Raw genomic sequence first — 27,920 nt, 5'->3', positions numbered from 1 at the left:
CGTTATTTACACCTGACTTTTAACATTTTTTTATTTAACACGCTTATCAAACAGTGTCATTTAGGATTTTATTGAAACCACATATTTTTCGTTTTTTATCACAACGAAACACTCTGAAATTTCATACTAGCCAGAGCTGTTTTTAAAAAACACTTTTTGATTCATATAATGTTTCAAACGTGTAAATATTTTCTAAGTTTATTGTTAATTTTTGGAAGTTTATGCGCGTGTGGTTATACTATAAGTACCAATAGAGTAACTAAGATAGAGAATTATCCTATGGCTACCACAGAAAAACCTGTAGAGATGTCCACAAAGTCAAGGTAAAACGTTTCCTTAATTGACTAAGATGAAACTTTTTTAAAATCAATCGGATTTATTTGATGGATTCTAATCCTAATATTTAGTTTATAAAATATGTAGGTACTTATTTGATTTAAATATTTGGCATTCATTATCACACAGCTCTCTTTTTAAATCCAATGTTATTCTATGGACTTTTTCCCAAAATTTCTATCATTCTCTTGACTCTTAATATTTAAAAGGTCAAATTTAGTTCCTTTTTACTCTGTATTACTTTGTTAATTATTTATCGATCAATTTTTAACCTAAACAAGAATTTACTGTGCTCAAAAGGAAATAATTAATATAATAAACGTAGGTAATAATTATATTATACTCATTATTATATCTAATGATTTCTTAAAACTACAAACTTTTTTTTTCTAATTCTAATATGATTAAGTTTAAATAAATTATTTTTATTAATTTTAAATTCGCGATTTCATCATTTGATTTAAGTCTACTTTCTACATTTGAAATTTCTTTTTTAAAAGTTGGTCAATTCTAACATTCCCTGGGTAGGTCTACATGTTCGTCTTCTCCTAATGGATATAACCATTATTTATTTTTACTCCTTCACCTCCAGCAGCCTGAAGTTCATTTTTGTATTATTATTAGTTGCCTATTTTCCTTTTCTGTTGTATCCTATCTTGCTTCTACACAATCATAAACCTTCTTCGGTCTGGAGTTAAAAAAAAATTATTTTCTCGTCACTTATTTCGCTAACTGATTGTTGGCTTCATCAGAATTGCACTACAAAATTTATTGAAACAAAAAAAGAGCAACATAAGATTATAATTACATGAAGATTTACTTACAAAAGTGGAATTTTTCACACAAAAAACAAGACAAACATTAATAACATACATTACAATTAGACTAACAATTTTTTTAAATAAAAGAAGTTAAATTACACATAAAACAATAAAAAATGTACATTAGGATAATGAGTTTCTTTGTATAATTGACAACAGTTTAGTAGTTTAGTGGCTACATGGTAGATCAATAATTTTAAATTAAATAGATTGTAGAATTTTGTAGTACCTAGAAGTTGATCCATTGGTTGGTATCTACTTTGTAATTTATTACAATTTTTGTTTTGGTAGTGAAACATTTCAAGAAATAGTCTGTTTTTATAAACTTACTCTTTGTAAATTTTCAACATTATAGTCTGGTGAATAAACTGGTGACCTGTGTTGATAAAGTGTTCGACAATAGTGCATGTGTTTTTACTTGTGTGGCAGTCACTTTTGTGCTACGTAATATGTTGTTTTAGCCATTGACTTTTTTGTCCAATATAGCAGTCTTCGCAGCCTAAACAAGATAGTTTTTGGATTGTATTGGTATTGTACATTGCGGGCATATTATCTTATGTATATATGACGATACATACGTTTGTTACTTGTTAATATATACATACCTTCGCTTTCAATTTCCTAATTGCCTACCATGTGTCGCACATTATTAAATAGATATGATTTAAAAATTCGAGTTATTATTCAAGCAGAGATATGTATATTTTTTTCTTTCCATATTATTTTTATTTTTACGACAGAAGGTGTAACACCTTTTTTATTTTGGATCTTATCAAAAACGACATTAGAACGAATATATATACGGCACTGACGAGTGCCGATTGAGAGGGGGGCCGATCGCCCCCATTTCCCTCCTGAATCCGCCACTGGACAAGCTGGGCCCAAAAGAGCATCAACTACAGAATACTTCGGTATATAGCCGTTAATGAGAGTGCCATCTGAAGGCAACATAAATGTGGCTGGAAAAGAATTAGCCGGTCAAGCATTTGACAATATGCATATTAAGTGGGTAAGTGCTAATAGGGCTGAAGTACTGCGGAAAACAAGTTGGAATCAGCTCAGAGTAATAGCAGGATACCTCACTAGACGTGCGCCAGTCAAGGGAAACTTGCATACAATGGGACTGCTTCTATGGAGACTTAAGCTGCAGACTATATAGCAGATGACCTGAAACAGTCCACCATATCTTGAGAGATCGCAAGCAAGAAACACTTTTCAGAGGCTATCGAGTGACTCAAAAACATATGGTACCCATATTCTAGACCTTTTCAAGCTACTACAGGGATCCGGAATTTTGGAATAGGTATCATGATTGAATGGAACATGTACAATATGCAAACTAATAGCTACAGTACGACCAGTTTATAACAGACGATTTTCGCGTTTCTGTTTTTCAATGACAACTATAGGTACTTTCTTTAGTTCATTTCAAGGATTTTGTCTGATTAGTAGTTCACACCTAGTAGCATTGTACGGTAGTGATGTTGAAAAAGTAACTATTCGTTACAAAGTACTCGTTACTTACGAATACCGAAAGTAACGATTACTATACAGAGAGGCAAATCGTTACTTTGATTACTTTGATTACTTTGATTACTTTGATTACTCTGATTACTTCGTTACTTCGTACCAATCGTATCAGAGTGAATACCTGTTTTGAGTATTGTACATATCTACAATCGGTTGATATCGGAGTCGGACCGGTATTCCACAAGTGTTCGGTATCAGTCCTCCTCAGTCGTTTCCTCATTGCTGAGTGTCGTGATTCCCTATAATACGAGCAACTATCTCTTTCCATCGGCTTCTGTCCTGAGCTTCCCTCATGGATTCAGATAATGTTTTTCCACTGGCTTTCTGTACTTGATCCGTCCATCGAGTAGGTGAGCAACGTCTACTTCTGCGCCCTTCAACGTTTCCCGAAATTATAAGTCTCTCAAGATTATCATCACTTCTTCTTGCAATATAGCCGAAAAATTTTAAGCCGGTGGAGAGGCACAAAATAGAGGAAAGTCGAGTCTGAATATTAAGCTCTTGGAGGATTGAGTGATTTGTTTTGTGTTCCGTCCATGAGATCCGAAGCATTGTTCTCCAGCACCACATTTCAAAGGCGTCAATCCTTTTTCTGTCGTCCGATTTCATTGTCCATGTTTCGGATCCGTAATTAAATATGGGAAAAATTAAGGCACGTACTAATCTTATTTTGGTGTTCTTCGACAAGGAGCGATCTTTCCAGATTTTTCGATAATCGACTCATAGCGTTTTTGGCCATGCCTATTCTCCTACGTATTTCTGTTTCACAAGAGCCTGTATTACTGATGTAGGATCCTGGATAATTGAACTCGTTAACCACTTCAAACTGGTCTAAGGCTCCTGTTGTCTGAAGTGAATTTGAATAATCTACTATCATAATTTTTGTTTTTTGTTTATTGATCTTGAGACCACATCTATTGCTTTCGGCTTCCACTAGCTGCAGCAGGCTGGACATATCTTCTTCGGATGCAGATATTAATGTTGTATCATCTGCATATCTGAGATTTGAGATCTTCTTTCCTGCGATAGAAATACCGCCATTCCATTTGTCGAGTGCTTTTCTCATTATATATTCCCCATAGAAATTAAAAAGACTTGGAGATAAAATACATCCTTGTCGGACTCCTCTACCTATTTTAAAAGGATCGGACTTATGGTTTTCAATTCTTATTCTGGTTTCACTGTTCTCATATAGGCTTTTCACCAGAGCTGACAGATGATCAGGAACCCCCATCTCATGTAGAACTTTCCACAAAACTACAAAACCAGTATACACAGTCAAATGCCTTCTGATAATCCAGAAAGCAGATGATCATCGGAATTTTGAATTCTCGTGCTTTCTCAATGAGTTGTATATTAAGAATTTGCTCCCTTGTGCCTTTACCCTTCACGAAGCCTGCCTGTTCTTGTGGTATTTGTCTATCCAGGTATGTCTGCATGGGACACTTGATGATTCTCAACAGAATTTTACTTGGGTATGAAATTAGTGAGATGGTTCGGTATTTACTAGTTCGGTATCAGTACAGTTAACTAAAATTTTATCTATGAACAACACATTAGATTTTAATAATAAAAATACATACTATTCTTATCAGACCTAGAAAAAAAATAGCTTAGATTGACCGGAAAATAATATATGTATTTTTGAATAAATCTATTTTTAAATATACATAGTAGGTGTACAATAAATATATTATACACGGCTCACTAAAATAATTAGTTACGCCCCTGTACTACTGATTACTTAAAATTCAAGTAGTATTTATGTAACCTTTCTGGAAACTCCAGGTTATTGTTGAGACTCGCATTTGAACCCCTCGCCGGGGCAGATCGTCAAAAGCTTCCTAACGAGAATCATCTCTAATCTATCGACGCTCCCGCTATTCGTAAAAAGGCCGCATTTTACCGGCTTTTTTTGCTATCGTTTTATACCGCTCAGATAATTCAATCTGCTCAGTATTATCGACGATGATTTATTTAGCGTATTAGTGAGTGCCTTACAAATGAACCAAATGGATTATGGAATTCAATCAGAGCTCTGATGTGACACGTCATCAAGGAATAAAACTGTAAGTACTCTACATGTATGTGAACATAACTTATTAGTCGTGATACTGTATGCATTTTGAACCATATACCTCTCGTAGCAAATATTCTTTGTGCCATTTATGCAGATAATACTTTAAATTACATATGAAAAATCGTTATCTACTCTTAACCAGCTTACCTATGGGAATATACTCTATAACCGTACAATAAGTATAGGTTACTATTGTTAAGGATACTTTACGTATTGCCTAAACATTTCTGTTCCATCGAGCCGTATCATATTAATTATTTATTAATTAAATCCTCAAGGTCCTTCGTATTTGCATATTTTGATAATCTCTATTCTGAGAATAACGGTTTTTCATTTATAGTGTCTTTCTGTTGCATTTGGAAATTTCCAAGCCACGCCGCCCCGGCACAAAAATAAAATATTCCTCTCTTTCTGCACTCAAATTCTCAGTATTTAACCCAGCACGTCTCTACAATAGCTGGTAGGTTGTTAAGCCCGGTCTACACGTGCAATTTCAGAAACTACTTGCTTTGTTCAAATAAAGGAGTCGTTTTGTTTGTATGAAAAAATATTTGCATATATTACATTATTTTATTTTCGTAAATATATTTTTCTGTTTATAGTATACAAAAAGTGTACTCATTTCTTGGCTGATAGTACGGGTGTTATAATTTTAACATTGTTTGTTCAACCTTTTGATTTAAATTAAATTTATAATTTTGAATCCGATTAAGCCTGGTTCACAGGTTACAAAAATTATTAAAAATAATTTTGTTTTCTTGCATAAATTGTAAGTTTTTGCTACATTTAGCTTCGCTTAAGCTCATTTTACACTTCTAGAAAACTATAGAAAATAAATAATTGTTTTTTCCTTCAATTTAATTAATTTAAATACTTGTTAAGGGTGTCTCACACTTGCTGAAAAATACCCATTTTGGAAAATTGCATATATTTTGAAATTTTATAGTTTTGCATTTCATATACTAATCTGCGCTCATACAGGGTGATACTATTAAGCCAATCTCACACTATTAAACGTGTAATATATAATATATTGTACATATTCTCTCATTTTCGCATCGATTTATAGGTTTAGACATTTGCAAATAATCTATCTAATCTCACATTCTCGCAACATGGCTGACCGATCAAAATATAACCGACAGAGGCTCACCGCAAAACTTGATATAACCAAGTTGGCTGATTCGGTTCCCACAACTCTTAATTCTCTAAACAAATATAAAATTCGTGAAATAATTTCACAACTCAAACATTCTTACGGACTTTTCCGCGATGCTCAAAATGTGCTGGAGACGATCCCCGAGGAACCTACCCCCTCTACTGATTCCTCTGTGGTTTTTGATAAATATTTGGATACAATTTCTCTATTGGAAGAAAGGTTAGAGGTCATTGAAAGTTCTAATGTGACTGCTACCCCCTCCCTCCAATTTGACCCTAATTCTTCTCTAACCTCACAGTCTATGGCTAGGCAACGAACAGTAAACCTCCCTCGTATTCAGTTAAAACCATTTAGTGGCTTAGTTACTGAATACAATTCATTCATTGAGACCTTTGATACAATAATAGGATCTGATACTACATTAAGTGATCTGGAAAAACTCATTTACCTCAAAAGTTTTCTAACTTCCGAGCCTTTGACGCTTCTCGAGCATATCCCACTCACAGGTGACAATTACAAAATAGCCCGGGATAACCTGACACAAAGGTACGCCAACTCTAAATCGCTTATCAAAACTCTCATCTCTCAAATTCTTGATGCGCCTCCTATTTCTGGAAACGCAAATCACTCACAATTAAGAAATTTTCATACGGTCATGTCAAATAATTTCAAGGCCCTATTGAACTTGAATAGGCCCCCTTCAGATCTCTTGCATTTACTTCTCATACATATCGCTACTCAGAAACTCGACGCACCTACCATTAGGGCTCTTGAGTTCCAATCCGGTGGTAGCCAAGCTACCCCTGATTTTGTCCATTTTCTAGGGGAAATCGAGACACGCGTTGTTCATCTTGAGAATATTCAATCTCAATCAAAACCAAAATCGACTACTACTTCCAGACACTCTTTACACCTAGCCTCAGACACTTCTACCAGTAACCTTTCGCCTCGCTTAGGTCCTAAGAAATGTTCCTATTGCAACGACTCTCACTCGATCTACTCTTGTCCTCAGTTCAAGCAGTTGAATTCTAAAGAACGTTTTAGTTTTGTCAAACAAAATAAATTTTGTATTAATTGTCTTGGGTCTCACATGCTCGATCAGTGTAAATCCAAATTCTCTTGCATAGTTTGTAAATCTCGTCATCACACGTTGCTCCATTTCGACAAAACGGGTCATAGTAACCCTTCCGCGGCTGTTGGCCAACACAACTCAAATAATCATAATAAAACCGCTATCTCAAATAACTCCCATACACAGGGTAATTCACAACAGGGGCCCTCACATGTTAGAGCTCCTGAAACGGAAGTTAATCTTCAAAATTCGACTCCACATTCAATGGCTCTATCTGCAGCCTCGCTTGATAATCATTTGGTGTTATTAAGCACACTCCAGGTCTATCTTGTCGCTCCTAGCGGCAAGAGGGTCTTCGCAAAGGCACTTTTAGACTCGGCCTCACAGGTTTCATTTATTAGTGCTGACCTCGTAAAGGAACTGTCACTCACCACTAGAGATGGAAAATTACGGATCAATGGAATTAACTCCACCTCATCCTCGTCTCAATCTATTGTAGATACAACAATTTTCGCTGTCGCTAACGACGTTCCTTTTGACATCTCGTGCTCTGTACTCCCAAAGATAACAAATCCGCTTCCTCAAATTTCTATTTCGGCGAGCAAACTAAACATACCCTCAGAGATACCATTAGGTGATCCGATGTTCCATGTAACATCCCCAATTGGTATCCTGCTCGGTGCAGACCTGTATAACGATATCATTCAACCTGAAATAATTCGTTTGGGAAAAGGTCTTCCCGTTCTTCAACGCACTCTACTCGGGTACACGATATCAGGGTCAGTTCCAGACTTTGCTCTTAAGTCGAAAAATACTAAAAAGGCTTTGGAATTTTATTCAAACTCTCTCGTTACTTGTTGTTCTCATAACACTCCTTCCGCCGTAAATGAGCCGGTAGTGTCCAACGAGGAACTATCCGATCATTTACAAAAATTCTGGGAGCTGGAAGAAGCCGCTCCTCAGAACACCGATCTCATTAATGATCACCCCGCTGAAATTAATTTTGTAAAACATGTTAATGTTCTCCCCAATGGACGATATGAGTCCACACTCAATCTCAAACTCCCTATCGAAGATATAGACATGGGAAATTCGTTTCTCTCGGCAAAAAGACGTTTTCTCAGTCTCGAGAAACGTTTTCAACTCAACCCTGATTTATTGGAAAAATATCAGGACATTATATCGGAATATCTCAATAACGGACAAATAATTCAAGTGCCGTTAAAAATGCTAAATGACTCAGGTAAACCTAATTACTTTCTCCCTCACTTTCCCGTTTTCAAATCCAACTCTACTACTTCCACTCGTATAGTTTTCGATCCAAACAATAAATCGTCTACGGGAATCTCCCTCAGTGACGTCATAGACAAAGGTTATGTCGTCCAACATGAACTTTTTGACATTCTCGCTAAGTTTCGTCAGTTTAAATTCGCACTAGTAGGCGACATCAAGGCTATGTTCCTACAAATCGCCATTTGTCCCACTGAAACATTTCTGTTAAATTTTCTCTTTAGGGACAATATTCAGCAGCCTTTACGGTGCTATCAATTTCAAAGATTACCCTTCGGGCTCCCAAGTAGCCCATTTATCGCTCAAAGAGTTATCAAGCACATCGCTGACAACAACAAACATACCCACGAACTTGCTACTAGTGTTCTGCAAGAATCTATCTATATGGATGACCTGATCAGCGGTGCTAACAGTCTTCATGAATTAAATTGTCTTTTCGAACAATTAACTTCTTTGCTAGAAACCCATGGTTTCCTCCTCCACAAGTGGAACTGCAGTTCTTCAGAATTTCTGTCTCAACACAATTTAAATCCCGTCTCTGAAGTCAGTCTTAACTTCACGGGATCTGATAAAGTCTTAGGCATATTCTGGGATTCAGAACACGACCACTTTTCGTTTAAAACTCCTATCTTCAAATTGGCTAATGTTGTTACTAAACGTACTATTCTCTCCTACATTGCTACTTTGTATGACCCGCTAGGATGGTTATCCCCTGTCCTTGTGAACGCTAAGCTCTTGATACAGGAAATATGGTCCCAGAAATTGGACTGGGATCAACCCATTGACTCACCCATCATTATGAAAAATTGGCAAAACCTCTTATCGACATTCAAAACTATAGAAGAGGTCAAGGTACCTCGATGCTTACTCTTACAAAAGAAAGTTGTTGATGTTCAATTAATTATTTTCACCGACGCATCGGAAAAAATATACAGCACTTGTGTATATCTCAGAGCGACATACTCAGACTTCTCTGTATCGTCGCGGCTTATTGCTTCTAAAAACAAAATTTCTCCGCTAAAAAATAAACTCACTATTCCCAAATTGGAACTTTGTGGAATAGTGTTGGGAGTCACTCTGGCTCATAGACTTTTTCACATCTTCAAGAAAAATTTGAGTATATCCTCATCTCATCTCTTTGCTGACTCTACAATTGCCTTGTCTTGGATACTTTCTAAAAGACACATTTGGAACGTTTTTGTACAAAACAGAATTCAAAAGGTCAATTCCTTGTTGGAAACTTTTCCTTGTGATTTCTATTTCGTCAGAAGTCACGAAAACATCGCTGACCCCGCTTCCAGAGGGATAAATGTCTTTGATAATCCCCAGACCACCGAAGACTGGTTATGCGGACCTAGCTTTATTAGAGACAATCCCATCGATTTTTCTCTTCATCAAATTCCTCATCTTGAGGATGATCTTCCTGAATTAAGGAAGTCAGTTGTCTCAAACATAGCAACAAATCACGAACTCAACGACACCTTTGAAAATATATTCGCTAAATCTTCTTCTTTTCGTAAAATTCAAAGAATTGTCGCTTATCTTTTTAGATTCATCAGTAATATTAAAAAGAAAATAAATAACTCTCCACGAGATACGGATATATTGACGCCACCCGAAATGGAGATCGCTGATCACGCGATCATCAGGTATATCCAAAGTATCTACTTTAAAAAAGAGATTCTTGAATTGAAAAATGCTAAACTCGTGACCAATAAAGCCATTCGTAAACTCAACCCCTTCCTACAACATAATGATGGGCTGATTCGTGTGGGAGGACGTCTCCGACACGCCCCCATATCGTATAATCAAAAACACCCCATTCTACTTCCTTCTAAATGTCGAGTTGTAGAACTAATCTTGACTCAAGCTCATCATAAGTTATTACATTCAGGCGCGCAAACAGTACTTTCGTATGTCAAAATGAAGTACTGGCCAATTGACGGATTAAGACAGATTAAACGCTTAATTCGTAAGTGTGTAAACTGTTTCCGATTCATGACACCCAATTCTGTTCAACAGATGGCAGATATGCATCCCGATCGTGTACTCCCCACTAGACCCTTCCAAGTCGTCTCAGTGGACTATGGGGGGTTCTTCTTAATTAAGTCCTCACATTTGAGGAAGGCACCGCTTTACAAAGCATACGTAGCCTATTTCATTTGCATGAGCACTAAATGTGTTCATATCGAACTCGTCACAGGATTAAGCGCAGAAGCCTATATTCTTACTCTGAAAAGGTTTATTGCCAGAAGATCCACGCCCAGTATTATTTGGAGCGACAATGCCACAAATTTCCATGGGGCAAAAAATGAAATGCGCGAATTCTATGATTTTTTCTTAAATCAAAATAATTCGGAACAGATTAAGGAATTCTGTACTCAAAACTCCATAACTTTCAAGATGGGTGTTCCCCGCAACCCCCATCAATTCGGCCTCCATGAGGTAGGAATAAAGAGTGTGAAGTATCACCTCTATCGAATTATAGGAAATTCCCACTTCACCTTTGAAGTGTTTAACACAGTATTATGCCAAATCGAGGCTATTCTAAATTCGAGACCCATCACTAGGATGTCGTCTGACGCCAATGACTTCGCTTTCCTATCTCCAGCTCACTTCTTAGTTCAAAGAAGTTTAACCGCGCCCCCTGAACCAAGTGTTTCAGAGATACCTGAAAATAGGTTGAATCTTTTTCAGCGTATTAGTAAAATTCAACAGCAATTTTGGAAATTGTGGAAAAAAGACTATCTTTGCCTCCTGCAGCAAAGAAATAAATGGACCGACCCTACTGACCCTGTCAAGATCGGGGATTTGGTTCTGTTGAAGGAGGATGGTACTCCTCCACTCTTATGGCCAACTGCCAGGGTAATAGATGTATTGCCTGGTAAGGATGGTCTAGTTCGTACTGTCAAGATTCACACTACTCACGGTGATTTTCTTCGTGGTATTACGAAAATCGCTGTGATTCCCCTGGAAGATTAAAATCTATCCCTAGGGGGAAAACTTATCGTTTTCCTCCATTTTATCGTTGTTACCCCTTGTGTATATAAACTCTAATTTCTTCAAACATTTCTTATCGTTGTGCACATCTTTGCCAATCCCCTCTCTTCGAGGTGATATAGGCCATCTCTCTCGCCTGTCGCCCCCGGCAATATGTACAATAAATATATTATACACGGCTCACTAAAATAATTAGTTACGCCCCTGTACTACTGATTACTTAAAATTCAAGTAGTATTTATGTAACCTTTCTGGAAACTCCAGGTTATTGTTGAGACTCGCATTTGAACCCCTCGCCGGGGCAGATCGTCAAAAGCTTCCTAACGAGAATCATCTCTAATCTATCGACGCTCCCGCTATTCGTAAAAAGGCCGCATTTTACCGGCTTTTTTTGCTATCGTTTTATACCGCTCAGATAATTCAATCTGCTCAGTATTATCGACGATGATTTATTTAGCGTATTAGTGAGTGCCTTACAAATGAACCAAATGGATTATGGAATTCAATCAGAGCTCTGATGTGACACGTCATCAAGGAATAAAACTGTAAGTACTCTACATGTATGTGAACATAACTTATTAGTCGTGATACTGTATGCATTTTGAACCATATACCTCTCGTAGCAAATATTCTTTGTGCCATTTATGCAGATAATACTTTAAATTACATATGAAAAATCGTTATCTACTCTTAACCAGCTTACCTATGGGAATATACTCTATAACCGTACAATAAGTATAGGTTACTATTGTTAAGGATACTTTACGTATTGCCTAAACAGTAGGTACATAGAGACTTATAACTTTTTGCATCGTATTTAGGATTAGGATGACGTCTGGAAAAAAGACTACAATAGAAAAATAGGTGGAAATGCATTATTACATTTTAAAGTGTATAAAACGCATTGAAAAATGCATAAACATGTTAAAATCAGTATATTAAGGGCCAGATTTTCTTATTTCGGGGTATTTGGGGTCACTGAATACGAATTTGCAATCAGAAAACCTCCGAAGCACCTGGGTGCCCAGGGTTACTGCTAAGGTACGTCATCTAGAGTTTGGAGGGTTTGTTTTTGGCACTTAATTTATGCAAACAGATTACTCGAGATTACTGATATTCGAGAAGTATCGGCCGACTACGCAAAAGATGGAGTGACAATCTTCCATAGAGGTACTAATCCGCCAATGAACAAGCAGAATTGCTTATAAAGAGGAAGAAGATTACTCGAGGGTTTTTGGGATCGCTGAACACGAATACATCATTAGAACCGACCCACGGAGCACCTGGTGTCCAGGTTCACTACTGAGGCACGTCATCTTCTGGAGTTTCGTGGCTTTTCGGCACGAAATTGATGCAAACATATTACTAGTGGGGTTTTTGGGGTTACTGGATACGAACAAGTCATCAGAACCGACCTTCGGAGCAAGTAGTGCGCAGGGTGACTGGTTTGCACGTCACCTCCTGGAATTTCGAGGGTTCAGTTTTCGGAGGTCGTTTTTGATGGCACATTAGTGTTCCGCAATCCCAAAAATCCCCAAGTAATCTATTTGCATCAATGTAGTGTCGGAAGGCCTCGAAATTCCAGAAGGTGACGTGCATCACGGTTCCCGGGAAGGGGGGTTATCGTGGGAGGTCTTGTCACTGGGAATTTTCCAGCGTCTACTTATTTCTTAATGATTCTTTAGTCAAAATTCACTGAGAGCGAAATCGCAGCACGTTCTTTTTTCAACTGAGCGCGAAATGAATTTTTTCTGTACAAAACTCTACTATTTCGTAAGTATTTTACATCGTTTTAAATTCACATTGTATTATCAATATTTTTTCTTTCAAAAACTATCTGAAGTAGTTTTGAGAACATTAATACATTAACCTGAATTTTTTCAGATTTTTATGACTACTCTAAGGCCACTTTTTGAGGCTTTGAAAATGATTTTTTCACTTTTTTGACACTTTTAAACGCTTTCAGATAGTGCTCTTTTTCCGGGTGTGAGTATATAAATATCCTTTATTAAGCTTAATGATATTATTAGTATTATAAAGACAAAATACAAGCTTAAATTATGCGCCAATATAAAAAATTAACTAATATATAAGAGAGACATATTTTTGCATTACAGGTGTTACAGGTAGAAATTCAATAACCATGTTTAAAATACCATGAACGCATATTTAAAAGGCATTATAATATCATAATAATATTATTATTATTAAAAAATTGTTTTCTTTTTTAGTACAAAAAATGTTGTAACACTTTGCCAATTTATTATACATCTAATATCTCTAATTTTTAAACATTTTGCGGTCAACATATATCTGCACATTTATTTATATAATAAATAAATAATATATTATAATTATGTATGTTATCGAATTTCTACCTATAACATCTATAATGCAAAAATACGTATGTCACTTATATATTCTCGGACAAAAATATTGCATATGCATGTGGAATGAAATTTTTGTGCTGCTATCCTTAGCCCCTCTGTATCATAGGAGTAGGATTTTTATCCGAATGTCATTTTTTAAAGTATCACATAAATGTTATAGTCGGATTTAAATCTGATCTGGGCTATATACTGGCCAGTGTAATTTTTAAATTGAATCTCATCAAGATAAGTATTCACTATGCTAGCGACAAGAAGAAGTGCATTAGCACCAATATGTCATATCCAATATGGCTTTCAAATGGCAAAACATTATCTTCTAAAATGTTTTCAATGTACATATCAGTTGGCATTCGCCTAATCACCTTCACGTGTTCGGTATGTCCTTTCAAAGCAGTACCGCTCCATAGCACTATGTCGCCACCACCAAAACTAACGCTCTGTATGTTACAATTATTGACATACTGTTCACCAACTCTTCTGTAGACGAAGTCTTGTAAATCTTGTTTCCATATGATGACCGGTATGCCAGATGTAACCTCATAAAGAGGGCTAATTTTAGTGGTGGCGGCACAGTCCTATGGAGTGGTATTTCTTGGTAAGGATATACTGAACTTGTGGAGGTGATTGGGTGAATGACAGCTGATATGCACATTAAAAACATTTTAGAAGATCATGTTTTGCCATTTACCAGCCATATTGGATAACAAATTCGTGTACCATGATGCAGGTCTTAATGTCGGTAGAATAGTGAATACTTACGTTGATAAGATTGAAGTTAAAAAAAGTTATATTGGCCACCATATAGCCCACATTAAATTTAAATCCGATTATACCATTTATATGAAACATTAAAACTGAAATAGCTATGACACTGGGGGGCAGCACAAAATTTTTTTATTTCACACGCTAATTTCAAAATATGGAATATTTTTGTCCGTGAGTGTATATTAGTATATTTTTCAAGTTGGCGCCTAATTTAAGCTTGTATTTTGTGTTTATATATATACTAATAATATCATTAAATTGAGTAAAGTATATTTATATACTTACACCCGGAAAAAAGCACTATCTCAAAAGCGTTTAAAAGGGTAAAAATAGTGAAAAAATAATTTTCAAAGCCTCAAAAAGTGGTCTTAGAGTAGTCAGAAAAATCTGAAAAAATTTTGGCTAATGTATTGATGTCCCCAAAACTATTTTTGATAGTTTTTGAAAGAAAAAAATATTGGTAATACAACGTGAATTTCAAACGATGTAAAATACTTACGGAATAGTAGAACTTTCTGCAGAAAAAATTCATTTCGCGCTCAGTTAAAAAAAGAACGTGCTGCGATTTCCCTCTCGGTGAATTTTGACTAAAGAATCATTAAGAAATACGTAGACGCCGAAAAATTCCCAGTGACAAGACCTTCCACGATAACCCCCCTTCCCGGGAACCGTGGCATATCAGTCACCTTGGGAACTACGTGCTCCGAGAGTCGATTTTGATTTCATATTCGTGTTCAGCAACCGCAAAAACCCTTTTGTTTGCATAAATTTAGTGCCGAAAACACAGAATATTTCACGAAACTCCAGAAGATGACGTGTCTCAGCTCTCTCAGCAGTGATCGTGGATAACAAACAGGTGCTTTGGAGGTTATATCTAATGACGTATTCGTGTTCAGCAATCCCAAAAACCCTCGAGTAATTTGTTTGCATCAATTAAGTGCCAAAACCCTCGAAACTGTAGATGACGTATCTTAGCAGTAACCCTGGGCACCATAGGTGCTTAGGAGGTTGGTTCTGATTGTGTAGTCGTGTTCAGTTAGCCTAAAAACCCCAGAATTACCTGAAAACCTGCAATTATGCATTTCCACCCATTTTTCTATTGAAAACTTTTTTCTGTTTCACTATTTCCTTATAAATCATTTTTTTCCTAAATGCCTTGGTCTATGTGTATTTTATTGTTATGATCCAATAATCTAAAATAATATCTGCCCGGGCCAAAAAAAAGTAGAATTTATAAAAAAAATCATTTTTAATTATTAATTAATCTGGACAAAATTATGTCGGGCACCTCTTGTTTTTAATAATTTTTAACATAATAGATTACATATCATTTAATTTCTATCCATTAAATAGATCGGTGAAAGTCGTTGTTATATTATCGGATCTTATACTTATACGAAATACTGAGAAATGCGATTCTCGATATGCTTACCGGTACTCAAATACAAAAGTAATCAAAGTAATCAAAGTAACGAATATTGTAAATGATTACTTTATACAAAAGTAACGATTTGTAACGAACATAGGCGTAACCAGGATGATCCTAAGGGGGGGTTACAACTACCTGAAAGGGGGGGGGGTTACAACTACTGGAAGGTCTCTGAGGGCTATGGTGTTAAGCGTATAGAGCTCAAAGTACATCCCAATGGGGGGGGTTACAACCCCCAAACCCCCCCTGGTTACGCCTATGGTAACGAATACTCGAAAGTAACTACAATCAACATCACTATTGTACGGGTCATTTTTAAAGTATTTCAGTTTATATTAAATAACGGTATTGTATGTTATCTAATATTCTGGTTTGATCTGTTAGGGAGACCGCACACCAAAGAAACATGAAACGTGAAGCACGTTTCATGAAAATAAAACATTGCTAGACAAGCAGAAGTCCGCCTACCAATGAAGCGAGTGTGATTCATGCGCGTGAAACATTTTTATCTTAAGGCAGGCCGCACATCAAAGAAACATAAAACGTAAATTACGTTTCATGGAAATAAAACACTGCTAAACAAATATACGTCCGGCCATTTATGAAACTCTCAGAAAATAAAAATGTGTCATAATCATGAATTACACTCGTTTCATTGGTAGGCGGACTTTGAGATTTTTATAGCAGTGTTTTATTTTCATGAAACATGTTTCACGTTTCATGTTTCATGTTTTTCTTTTCATGTTTCTTTGGTGTGCGGCTTGCCTTAGGGAGGCCGCACACCAAAAAAACATGAAACGTGAAACACGTTTCATGAAAATAAAACACTGCCAAACAAATAGACGTCCGCCCATCTGTGAAACGAGTGTGATTCATGCCCATGAAACATATGTATTATTGATCTTCTTGAAACGTGTTTCACGAAATAGGTCGCGTTCTATTTTCTATTTTCGGTCGGTTTCAGTTTCATTGTTTTGGACCATTAAGTACGTGCGTAAAATGAATTCCGACCAAGAATTTAATATTGTATTGGTTTCTGTGGTGGAGCAGAACGTAGAGTTGTACAATGATAACCTGGAGAGGTGCTCAAATAGACAATTTGTAATCAACTATTCTAAATGGGAAATAAGCCACAATTTAACTAAAAAAATGATTTTATTAACGTTTCGACGTCCATATCGGATGTCGTTGTCAAAATACAAAATATTTTGTATTTTGACAATGACATCCGATTTGGACGTCGAAACGTTAATAAAATCATTTTTTTAGTTAAATTAGTTAAAAAAACCAGTTTAGTTAAAAAAACCAGTAGTTTTCTTTTTTTTGGACAGTAAAAAAGACTAGCCACAACAGCAACGAACACGTCAGCATCACTTTCCATTGTTGACTATACAAATTTTATTTTTGTTTCTTTGATTAGTATATAACATGAAACGGTTTCGTTCTTTGATTTATTTATTTCATGTTTCGCATTTCATGTTTTATGTTTCACGTTTCTTTGACGTGCGGCCTCCCATAATGAGTACGTCTGAGGTTATTAATTATAATAATTATAAAATATTTAATTTATAATTAAACTTTTGCATTATTTACCTTAGCCTTACATTTTTGGAGTATAAATATCACATATTTGTAAGTACCTAGATATTTATAATTCAATTGCGATTGATTAGTTTTAATTTACAATGTTTCTCTCCGTCATTGGTAATTTGATTGACAGTTTCATCTTATTTCAGTTGTTTTCAATAACAAATCAGCAGAATATGGATATTATTATAGGTACTTTTATTATTATAGGTACTTTAACATGCTTGTTTACAAAAAAAAAGTACGAAAAAAATGGTTGATAGTGATGCAAGAGCACAACAATTATTTTTTTATAAAAAGGCATATTGACGGTATTTACACTTTATTCGTGAATGGCAGGGCCGCCGCTAAAGTGTTAGCCGCCCGTGTGCAACTTAATATTTGCCGCCCCCTTTTAACACTTTAGTCGTTTTAACATAGGTACTAGCATTTAAAGAAATGTGCAGGAGATACTTCGTAACCGTAACGGGTATATGAAAAATAATTGCTCTGATCTCGACGTTACTTTTAGACCTGGATCCCGCGTACCAAAAAAAAGTTGATTAAAAGCAAGGGATCCCGCGTACCAAAAAAAAGTTCATTAATAGCAAGCTGAAGATTTGTTAATAGCTTAACGGTGTCTAGTCGGACAAAGTTTGATGTATGGGAACACTGGAACAGGGGAAGTTTTAATTGTGGAACAGGTTAAAAATTTGGAACGTCAGACTACTAAAACGTTCCATGTATTTTGTCCGACATAACTTCCAATTGATTTGTTACCATTTCATTAAACTCTCATGCAAAAATCAGACTGGTGTCTATGACCAACTGGGCATTTTAATTAGTGAAACACGAAGAACATGTCAAATGACAGGAATCATGTTGGTTAGTAATAGCAGTCTGATTTTTGCATGAGAGTTTAATGAAAGGGTAACAAATTAATTGGATGTTCTGTCCGACAAAATACATGGGACGTTTTCGTAATCTGAAAGTCCAGATTTTTAAACTGTTACACAATTAAAACTTGCCCTGTTCCAGTGTTCCCGTACATCAAAGTTTGCGCGGCTAGACACCGTTAAGTTATTAACAAATTTTCAGCTTGCTATTAATCGACTTTTTTTGGCACGCGGGTTCCTGGCCTATTTGAAATACAGTAGTGTGTAAAAGAAACGGGCACACTACTATAAATATATTACAAACAAAATCGTTTATCAAAAGCGTGTCTAAAATCATTAAATTCTCAACTTAGACTAAGCTATAACCCATCTATAACCATACATAAGCATAAAGGAACAATATTGGACAATAAAGGACAACATCGAGTAATAAAAAAGATTTTTTAAACCATCGAGTAATACAAAAGACTTTTTTATTACTCAATGAGAGCAACTTTACAAGCATTTATCTAAATTCTCGTAAAGTATCCTATTGTCGTGTCGTACTCTCTTAACAAAAACAAATCATAAATGTTCAGAATTTGAAACATTCGCATATGGACCACGTAGATAAAAATATCCTTAAAGTCCGAAAACCGCCAGCCTCTTTGAATTAAAAAGCATTTCCGGAACTACTTTATGACTACAGCTGAAAAAGGGCAGTTCATATAATAAATAACATTTTCTGGCATTTTTGTTTAGATTGTTTGGAATATGAGAGTTTATAGAAATATCTGAATCATTTCTATTTGTTTTTTGAATTTATTTTCGTTTAAAAATAATTATCATCAGTGGACTGCTTTTTGCCGCCCCTATAATCGGTCGCCCGTGTGCGAAGCACACTTTGTACACATGGTAGCGGCGGCCCTGGTGAATGGCTATATTTGATCCATTAAAAGTATAAAAATCTATTTTATTTGGTGTGAAATTATCAAGATGTGTAAATTAAAAACCCTTCATAATTTTTGGAAATTAGTTCAAATCAATTGTTTTTTTTTTCAGATATGGCCAAGAATTGGAAGAATATAATAAAGCTTTAGCAAACTCGCGGAAAGGCAGAGGAATAATGGATGATGCTCATGATTATGATCATGACAACCATCATGACATAATTGTTGACCATCCTCCTGAAATGCCAAAAATGAAAGAAGAGCCCAAACAAGCTGCTGATGCGTTTACCAGTTACTACGACTTTATCATTACTGAAGGATCTTTCAAATTTTGGTCTGCTTTTCAAGTAAGTCTATTCTATGGTTGTGCAATTATTTTCTAATTATTGTATTGCTTTAGGTACATATTGTTATTACGTTACGTTTGGGATGTTTACGAGTTATTTTTGGCATATTTTTTACGAGTTGCTGATAATAGTTCGCAAATATGTAATATGAAAATAAATTTCAATAAGGAACACTGAAATTAAAATATATCTACTAGTCCAGAAAGCCACTGCGCATCCGCTAGGAAAAATATTCCAATTCAGATTTTTTGCACAATCTTACTCAAAAAGGACTCCTTTTAACAAATTTGCATGTTGCCAGCAGGCCCGGCCCTAGGTATTTTGCCGCCCTGGGCAAGATCGGCGGCCCCCCCCCCTTGGTAGACTCAAAAACTCAAAAATTTTATGTTCATGTCGTTTCAAATTTCACTATGGCTCTTAATTTGCTGAAATCTATCACTTAATGCATTAACGGTTGTGTCTATAATTTTTAAATAGAAATCAACTTTATATCGTGTCTCTGGATCTAGGTCCACACTTTCATCTTCAGCCTCATCGCTAAATTGCTTTTTACTTTCCTCTTTCTTGCTATTACTGTGTCTCCAATTTTCGAGTTCTCAATTTCTAATTCTTTTGCGTCTGTCAAATAGCCCTGGAATTTAATCACTTCCATGAGATTTTAAATTGATACACTCCCATATCAATACTCTGCAGTGATTTGCTGACTACGTTGATGTGAAGTAAAATGTCATGCCATATTACCACAGAGCAAAGAAAAGTAAAATAACGGATTTGATTTGCCAAACAGCTTGCCTCATGAGCAACCATTTTATTGTTGTTATTATTGACACTGATTTCTACAAGAGCATCGTAGATTTCTTCAATTTGGTATCTGATGGGAGTAATTGAATCAATTCTACTTTCCCATATAGTTTCGGACAAATTCTTCAATGTTAGGTTAGGCTAGAAATATGATTTTTCAGTATAGTCCAACGATAAATAGATGCTGAGAAAAAATTGTAAATTTTTGTCACCAATGAAAAGGAAGAAACTGCAAACTGAGAGGCTTTAACAGCATCGTTCACGATTAAGTTGTGTGAATGTGAATAGCTAGAACATTGTACAAAAAATACCTTAGGATTCATTTTCAAAATTATGTTTGAACTCCCAAGTTCTTCCCTTTCATGTTTGCAAATTATCATATTCTTATCCTCTCATATCATCCAAAGGTATTCCCAGTTCATTCAGTTTTTGCAAAATATCTTCTATAAATCACAAGCCTGTGGATTCCGGTACAGGCACAAATAAAAGATCTGCAATTTTAACACTTTGTGAATAGTAACCTATATCGACAAAACGTACAACAATTAATAGTTATCTGTTCAATCCCAGAAATATCAGGTGTATAATCTAAAATTTTACCATAATACTTTGCTGATTTCAGAAAGTTTTTAATTTTGATTTGGTCATGGAGGAGCTGAATAATTTCGTTTTGAATACGTTTTCTCAAGCAGTAACGTTGCTTGTTACTACCATTCGTTGTTCTCCTAATGTGCTTTTGTAAAACATAACCAAGTTTTCTAAAGAGCTCAACAAGCTTTAAAAAATTACCATTCTTGTGATGACAAATTTTATCAGAATCGCACCTCACTATTCTTCAACGCCTCCTTCAAAAGAAGGCGGCGTTGTCTATCTTCCGTCGAATGAACCTTGAAATTGTTATTGTTTCACTTATTTAATTCTCGTTTTTACAGTTGCTTTTTTGCCGCTCTTGTTCATAATATTGATTTTTTATTATAATAAAAACATAATTTATTACTTCTTCAATTTCAAAAATTGGCTGTCCTCTAAAATTTGCCGCCCCTAAATGTGCCGCCCTGGGCAGCCGCCCAGTTCGCCCACCCCTGGGGCCGGGCCTGGTTGCCAGGACCAAAAGTGGGTCAAAAATTTTTTAAACGTTTTTTTTTTGTTTTTTTTCCTAAAATTATGTTTTTGCATGGAACAAAGTTTTTTTTAGATTTTTTGGATCATTCCAAACAGAAAAGGTCTTTAGTGACTTTTCTCTAAAGTTGATAGTTTTTGACATATAAGCGATTAAAAATTGAAAAAATGCGAAATGGGCCATTTTTAACCTTCAAAACTATGTGAAAAACTTAAAATTTGAATGTTGCCAAGGTAGGAAGATATTCTTTAAACCTCGATTGATGAAATCCCGAAGAGTTTTTTGCAGTACAGTATTCAAAACTCCTTTGTTTTTTAATTTCTAATCACGCGTGCGCGACACTTTTTTCCACCGTTGCATGTGTATTGTGTATACAGTATGGTGCAAATAAAAGGAATAAATTCGTTATTTCGTAAACCAGCCACTTTAAGGAAAAAAACCGAAACAAGTCGATTTTTATTTTTAAGTTATGATATTGTGGCATATATGGTATACTAGTGACGTAATCCGTCTGGGCGTGATGACGTAATCGATGATTTTTTTAAATGAGAATAGGGGTCGTGTGGTAGCTCATTTGAAAGGTTCTTTAATTCTCTATTCAGTAATGTAAACATTTACATAATTATTTATACAGGGTGTCCAAAAAATTTTTATTAAATTAAATTATTTGACAAAGAAAGAAGTTGAAGGACACCCTGTATAAATAATTATATAAATGTTTATATTACTGAATAGAAAATTGAAGAAACTTTCAAATGAGCTAGCACACGACCCCTATTCTCATTTAAAAAAATCATCGATTACGTCATCACGCCCAGATGGATGACGTCACTAGTATACCATATATGCCACAATATCATAACTTAAAAATAAAAATCGACCTGTTTCGGGATTTTTCCTTAAAGTCGCCGGTTTACGAAATAACGAATTTATTCCTTTCATTTGCACCATACTATATCGGTGGAAAATAGTGTCGCGCACGCTTGATTAGCAATTAAGAAACAAAGGAGTTTTGATTATTGTATTGCAAAAAACTCATCGGGATTTCGTCAATCGATGTTTAAAGAATATCTACCTACCTTGGCAACATTCAAATTTTCAGTTTTTCACATAGTTTTTGAGGGTTAAAAATGGCCGATTTCGCAATTTTTAAATTTTTAATCGTTTATATGTCAAAAACTATCAACTTTAGAGAAATGTCACTACAGACCTTTTCTGTTTTAAATGATCCAAAAAAACCTAAAAAACTTTGTTCCATGCAAAAAAAATAATTTTAGGAAAAGAGACAAAAAAAAAACAAAAAAAAAACGTTTAAAAAATTTTTAACCCACTTTTGGTCCTGGCAACATGCAAATTTGTTAAAAGGGGTCCTTTTTGAGTAAGATTGTGCAAAAAATCCGAATTGGAATATTTTTCCTAGCGGATGCGCAGTGGCTTTCTGGACTATACATAAATCATAATATACTCAAATATTAATATTATAAGTATAACATTCCCTTACACTCCAGACGAAGACGAAAAGTCATAGAATTTTTAATTATTTCAGTTTCAGACCCTCGTTTCGAGAGTCAACTCACGCTGCGCTGTATTAGGGATTTATTAAATACACATATTTCTATAAATATGTATTATAAATAAATATGTATACGTATGTATGTATTTAAACTTTCATTGACTTGACAGTCATTACCAAATTTATCAAAAGCGAGAATTTATCAGATCACGAAAATACCTTTATCAAAGGGTGTCACGAACGAGGGTTTTTTTTATTAGAAATAAACCGCATCAACCATAAAAGGTTATTAGCGGTGGTACAATGATACGTATTAATTTGATACAAAATATAAACTATTTTACAAAGTTTTTTTTACAGAGTTTTTACAAAGTTGATTTTAATTAATGATTGTTCTGAAACGTAGCACTCATATTTGGTTATATAATTTATTTTCCTTTCAAAACCTAATGATTTTGTCACAATCCGCACTGTTTAACGCACACTTTATATCACATGGTAGTCCAGTAGCCAGTGGCGGCTGGTGGGGTAAAATTTTGGGTAGGCCAAGCCAGCAAATTACATATAGCTATGTGTAATACATAATATGCAAATATAAATTTATTTTTATATATAAAAATAATTAGAAGGTAACTTTAACAGATTTAGTAAAGCCTCAGAAAAACTCATTTTTATGTATCAGTTATAAAACTATCGCACTATTCCAAGAAAAATTTTAAACAATCAACCGAGATCGGTCAAACCACTTACTAATAACAGTGAAAATCAAACAAATTTTTTTTTCGAATTTTACGAATTTTTTTGAACTCATTTGCGCAAACGTGCACTTGTTTACAATTGTGTTATTTGTCTAAAAATATGTTACAATTATAGATTATGTTACATATTTTTTTATCAAAATTTAAACGAAAATTTATATTACAATTCGATAATTATGTTTAAAGTGGCAACGAGGCTAGGCGAAGGCCAGTTCGATTCGGGCCTATACACTATACAACAAGCATTAACACGACAAATAAAATCATTTTCCGGCAAGCTGCTTAACTTCAAACGCTTTTTGTACGGAGATCTTATGTGATCTAGGTCGGCCTGGTGCGAGCGGGCCTGTTAATGATATTTAAAATGCCTGAATACGATTCGATGCTTTCTGTGATAATATAATAACAAACTTGTCTTAACGGACGCTGATGTATTGAGTGATTTAGTACATTTAAAAGTTATTTACATACATAATTTTTGAATATATCTTTTTAAATTTTAAAGCTCTTAAAATTATTGGGTAGGCCCGGCCTATCCTGCCTACCCCCAAAAGCCGCCACTGCCAGTAGCTTGTCTTTGCAGATGATATAATGGACAGTCTATAACAATGTGACCTACAGTTATATTGGTGTCACAGGCGTAGCACATTTATTGATTTTCTTAATTGAGGTTTTCTTGGGAAACATCTGTATCTTCGGAGTTATCATTTTCAGTTTGATCTAGATTTAGTTGACGACGTATTTTCTTCCTTATTCGTGTAATTCTAGATTTAATGCGTCTGTCTTCGAGTTTGGGGTAGATTTCTGTTAGCATTGTTAATAGTCCTGCTATGTCCTTCGTGTATTCCTGTGCGATACTTAATGGATTGGGGGAACCGTGTGCATCATCCAGAAAGCTGACTATCTCTGTATAGTTTAATTCAAACAGGGTTGAAGCTTTATCGATAAATTTCTTTGCAGGTTGGATAAGTGATTCAGTAGAAACTGTTTCTCCAGTTTTTGTATCAGATTTAGTGACTCTTGGCTTTTTTGTTGATCTTGCTTTAGGTTTTGTAAAATCTATTTCTGTGTTTTCTACCGGTGGTGAATTAACTGGAGACGATATTTCAGAATGAGAACGTTTCGGTATAGTAATTTCTGTAGGGAGTTCTTGGGAGTCCATTACTTCACCAGTGTTTTCTGTTTGATTCTGGACAGAGTGATTTTTGTCTTCAGCTGTTGCATTACAGGAAGAAATAGAGTCTTGGTCAGTTTGGGATGTAGGTATGGACGGGTTTGACTGGATGGCCGTATAGGTACATGTTGAGGCGATATGACCAGATTGATGACAGAGATAGCAAGTGAGTCCATCAGAAAGAAAGATTCGGTAAAATGTATTATCGAAGTCAATGAGAATTGATTCAGGAATAACAAGATTGTCGACAGGTGTATAGTACACCTGCCTACGAAAGCTTAATACGTGACTATATTGAGGATCTTGAATTCCCGCTCTTAAGAAAGACATCGGTGAAAGAAGATGAAAGCCCTTCATCGGACAGACACTAGACAGCAGTAACCTATTAGCAGGAGTGACTAGTCTTCTTGCTCTGATAACATTATCTCCTATTTTTGTACCTCCGTGGTCTGTTAAAAAAGTGTCAACAACTTCTTTTCTGGAAAGGTAGATGCTGATTCTGCCGTTAGAAATTCGTGATGAAAAAAGTACATTTTTGGGTTGTACTAGTGATCCTATTGCTGTAACGTAGTCTTCTAATTTTAGTGTATCTATTGCTGGGATAATAACGGCTTGTAGTTTCGAAGGAAATGTAGCTGCTTTCTGTTGGGTAATTGTAGAGTAAGATGGTGTTTGTTGATCGGGTAACATTGGAGGACCCCTGTATTCAGAAGTACCAGCCATCGGATGAAATTGTTAAATACTTTTTATTTTAATTTTCTTATTTCGTTTCATTATATTGTAATTGGGTCAGTACGACTCTGCCAATTACAAAGTATTTAACTTATCGAAGATAAGCCAAAAAACAAGTTTTTGTTAAATACCTCTGAATTTACAAAACTGTATGACTGGATTGAAATTCTATTAAGATTTTGATGAAACCGTAAATATATTGATAAAAGTACTTACGGCAATCAAATCACAACTAATAACTAAACTACTGGTTATGTTTCTTATAATTAATTTAAAGATTGACTATGGTAAAGCGATGAAAAACTTCGAGACTAAATTTAGGTGTACTTAATCAACTAGGTTCAGGACCGCACGAACGAGGGTTTTATTTTGGTAATTTCTCTGGTATAAACCGTTTCTGAAATAATTGAGGCAAATTGCGCACCAAGGTATATAATAATATGTTCTATGTTTTATTGATAGGTACTATCGTATTTACCAATTATTAGACTATACACCATCAGTATACTAAAATCGCAATAAACATGCACTAAGAAATAAACAAACCAAAACACGTTGAATGTAAAGGCGCGTTTTCACGGTACACTTTGGATGATCATCCTGGATGAATCATCCAAAGTAAAAAATAAATGAATCGTGTAAACTATTAATCCTCGAAAATTATCATCCAAAATGAATATTGAACGAAGTTGAACCGAGTTCTACTTTTGTTCACTTTAGGGGATGCATCGCGGATGAATCATCCAAAGTGAACCATGTAAACATGCATTTGTTGCTGTGATTCATCGGCAGTGACTAGTGAACGGCGGCAACAGGTCCACGTGGTTGTTTATTGTCGCGTTTAAAGTGCGTAGTTGTTGTGTTTGTACGTTGTGTTTTGTTCTTAGATGGTTTTTTAACATGGCTTGATCTTATGTAGACTAGTCCTTCAGCAAACACGTTGATGCCCCCATTTTGTAGTGTCGAATTATCCACGGCGTTACCCACCAACATCGTTTTTTTCTAATCTTTTGTTTTTCAAGTACATGTCTAAGTTCATTTAAAAGATTTTCACTTATTATGCCAATTCCAGCACGTACAATTTCAGTCGGCGCCATTTGTAAGTGAACAGACTAGTTCAGTCTTGGTGATCCATGTAAACGATAATTACTTTCATCGTCGTAATAACTTGGGATGATTCATCCGGGATAAGCATCCAAAGTGTACCGTGAAAACGGGCCTTTACGAGGAGCATTCCCGAATCACGATTTACAATGTATAAACTTTCTAAATCATGATTTGGGAGTGCTCCTCATAACATTCAAGAAGTGTCTTGGTTTGTTTATTTCTAGTCTTATTGCGATTGTAGTATAATTATTATTTATAATCGACCTGATTATAAACTATGTTCAATCCTATTTTTTCTTTTTCAGCTATTCACAGCGCTTTTGCTAATTTATTCGTCCCTTGCCGCTGCATACTATGCAAAATTTAACATAATTACCACCGATTATGATTATTACGATGATTTCTTCGGAAGGTCAAACAACGATGCGCCTTCTACGAGTTTATGGTCAGGGTTGTCAACCTCAACCGTTCAAAGAATACTCAACGCCATCTCTTCCAAAAAATTCACTTAATATTTTCGGTAAAGGTTTGTTATATTACTATTAATTTTCACTAATCTTGCAATGTTTCAATGTAAATTTTTAAAAATTTAAAGCTCATGCTGTATAGGCCTGGATTCCGCGTACCAAAAAAGGTTGATTAACAGCAAGCTGAAAATTTGTTAATAGCTTAACGGTGCCTAGTTGGACAAACTTTGATGTACGGGAACACTGGAACAGGGGAAGTTTTAATTGTGGAATAGGTTAAAAATTTGGAACGCCAGACTACGAAAACGTCCCATGTATTTTGTCGGACAGAACTTCCAATTGATTTGTTATCCTTTGAATGAAGAAATATCATGTGCAGAGACAAAGAAGGAGATATAGTAACTCAACAGAGTGAAATACTGCAAAGATGGACTGAATTCTTCAAAGAAAAGTTTGAACAAAACGGAGATCCACTATACGATCAAATTATACCTGGATCAAACGGATACCAGAGAAACAACCCCCCCCCCCTTCAGTAGCTGAAATGCAAGAAGCAGTTACCAGACTGAAAAACAACAAGTCACCTGGATTGGACAACATTAGCGCAGAATTAATAAAAGAAGGCGGAGACTCCCTAT

The 27,920-nt window shown here is 35.3% G+C and overlaps 1 protein-coding gene across 3 annotated transcripts; it reads left to right on the top strand.

The window, feature by feature from the left end:
* The first annotated feature begins 2 nt into the window (after positions 1 to 2).
* LOC126893194 (uncharacterized) lies at positions 3 to 27,904 on the top strand. 3 transcript variants are annotated; one of them, XM_050663149.1, is made up of 3 exons: positions 3 to 323; positions 19,376 to 19,610; positions 27,121 to 27,904. In XM_050663149.1, exons 1-3 carry the CDS (start codon positions 169 to 171, stop codon positions 27,325 to 27,327), a joined length of 597 nt encoding a protein of 198 aa, XP_050519106.1. In that variant the 5' UTR covers positions 3 to 168; the 3' UTR covers positions 27,328 to 27,904. The 3 variants fall into 3 exon arrangements, with proteins under 3 accessions (XP_050519106.1, XP_050519108.1, XP_050519107.1); XM_050663151.1 differs by lacking the exon at positions 3 to 323 and adding an exon at positions 4,615 to 4,756; XM_050663150.1 differs by lacking the exon at positions 3 to 323 and adding an exon at positions 11,694 to 11,833.
* The last annotated feature ends 16 nt before the right edge of the window (positions 27,905 to 27,920 follow it).

This window comes from Diabrotica virgifera, chromosome 10 (assembly GCF_917563875.1).
Source record: "Diabrotica virgifera virgifera chromosome 10, PGI_DIABVI_V3a".
NCBI classification, from domain to species: domain Eukaryota; kingdom Metazoa; phylum Arthropoda; class Insecta; order Coleoptera; family Chrysomelidae; genus Diabrotica; species Diabrotica virgifera.
This window is presented reverse-complemented; position numbering and strand designations above follow the sequence as displayed.